Below are 1,204 nucleotides of genomic sequence, written 5' to 3'. Positions count from 1 at the left end.
CTACCATACGGACATCTGTCGCCATAGAAGGCCACCAGAACCGCATTGCCAAGTTGTGCAGAGTCGTCTTTACTCCTGCGTGGGAGAGTGAGTGGTAATGATGTGCAAGCGAAATTCTCTGCTCCAAAATCGGACAGATTATTCCATCTCGGGTAAGGCACCTCGTGCGCTCATCCCATTTCCAGCTTTCAATAGGGGTGACGTAAGGATCTTGTGAAGCGATAGGTCGTTCTTCCTCCTCATCTTCGTCAATTATGACCTCCACATTGTCATCCGTATCCTCTTCCGCGAGTGGAGAGTCATGTTCGAGACCGCTGAGGGTCGGTGGGTCTTTTGGAAGTGGCTCGCTGTCTCCCATGAGGGGACAGAAGTCGGATTCTTTCGATTCCTGCTGAGTCTTCTTCTCTGGTGGATTCTTAAGTCTGATCACCAGACAAACCGAAGGGAGAGACCGGCGCTCCAATTCGTTCTCGATGTTTTGATTATCTTCGAGGTTCCTTGAGACGAAGTCCGCTGGGTTGTGCGACCCCGAAATATGCTTGATAGTCAGACCTGGAAACGACTGAACCATCTGTCGAATGCGTTCAACTTTGGCAGAAGTTGCCCGGCGGGTTGTGTTTACCACTAGAAGATCTCGATTGTCCGTCCAGATCGTTGTTGTGGTCCCAAAGAAGTAGTCCTTGTAACGCTCCAGAGCAAATCGCAGAGCCGCCGCCTCACCGTCGAAAGATGAGTAAGTCTGTTCATGCCTCTTGCATTTCCTTCCGTCGAAGGATAGCGGTCCGTGCGCCTGCTCCAGACTGGCGGAGATGGCCGCCTTGCTCCAGTCGAGAAAAACCTCGAAGGGGGCAGACCAATCGGGATACGAGAGGACCGATTCCGATCCGATGACTTCCTTCGCTTGCTTAAATCGAGCTTCTAACTCATCTGTCCATTCGAAAGACGATTCTGCTCGCAGCAGATCAGATATGGGAGCCAAGAGGGCTTGAAGGCTTTTGCAGAAGCGACTGTAACGATTCGCCCAGGCCATAAAGCTTCGAACCTCAGATACGTCTGAAGGAGCCCTTAGCTTGCTAAGTACCAGAGCTCTGTCAGGAGGCATCCGATAGCCCGAGCTTGACCAGTAGTATCCCAAGTACTCCACTTCGGGAACACCAAATACCGATTTGGCCCAGTGGATTCTGAGGTTGTACTTGTGAACCAT

The 1,204-nt window shown here is 51.6% G+C and overlaps 1 protein-coding gene across 2 annotated transcripts; it reads right to left on the bottom strand.

Annotated features, from left to right (window-relative positions):
• KVP17_000477 (uncharacterized protein) lies at nt 1–1,204 on the bottom strand (the record flags this gene model as incomplete). 2 transcript variants are annotated; one of them, XM_068522853.1, is made up of 1 exon in its annotated part: nt 1–1,204. In XM_068522853.1, a coding segment is annotated over one exon (1,204 nt), but the record flags the coding sequence as incomplete, so codon positions are not given. The 2 variants fall into 2 exon arrangements, with proteins under 2 accessions (XP_068379794.1, XP_068379795.1); XM_068522854.1 differs by having other exon boundaries at nt 5–1,102.

This window comes from the organism of the source record quoted next, assembly GCF_019968985.1.
Source record: "MAG: Porospora cf. gigantea B chromosome Unknown PgB_NODE_10361_length_1204_cov_5236.04, whole genome shotgun sequence".
Lineage (NCBI taxonomy): Eukaryota > Apicomplexa > Conoidasida > Eugregarinorida > Porosporidae > Porospora > Porospora cf. gigantea B.
This window is presented reverse-complemented; position numbering and strand designations above follow the sequence as displayed.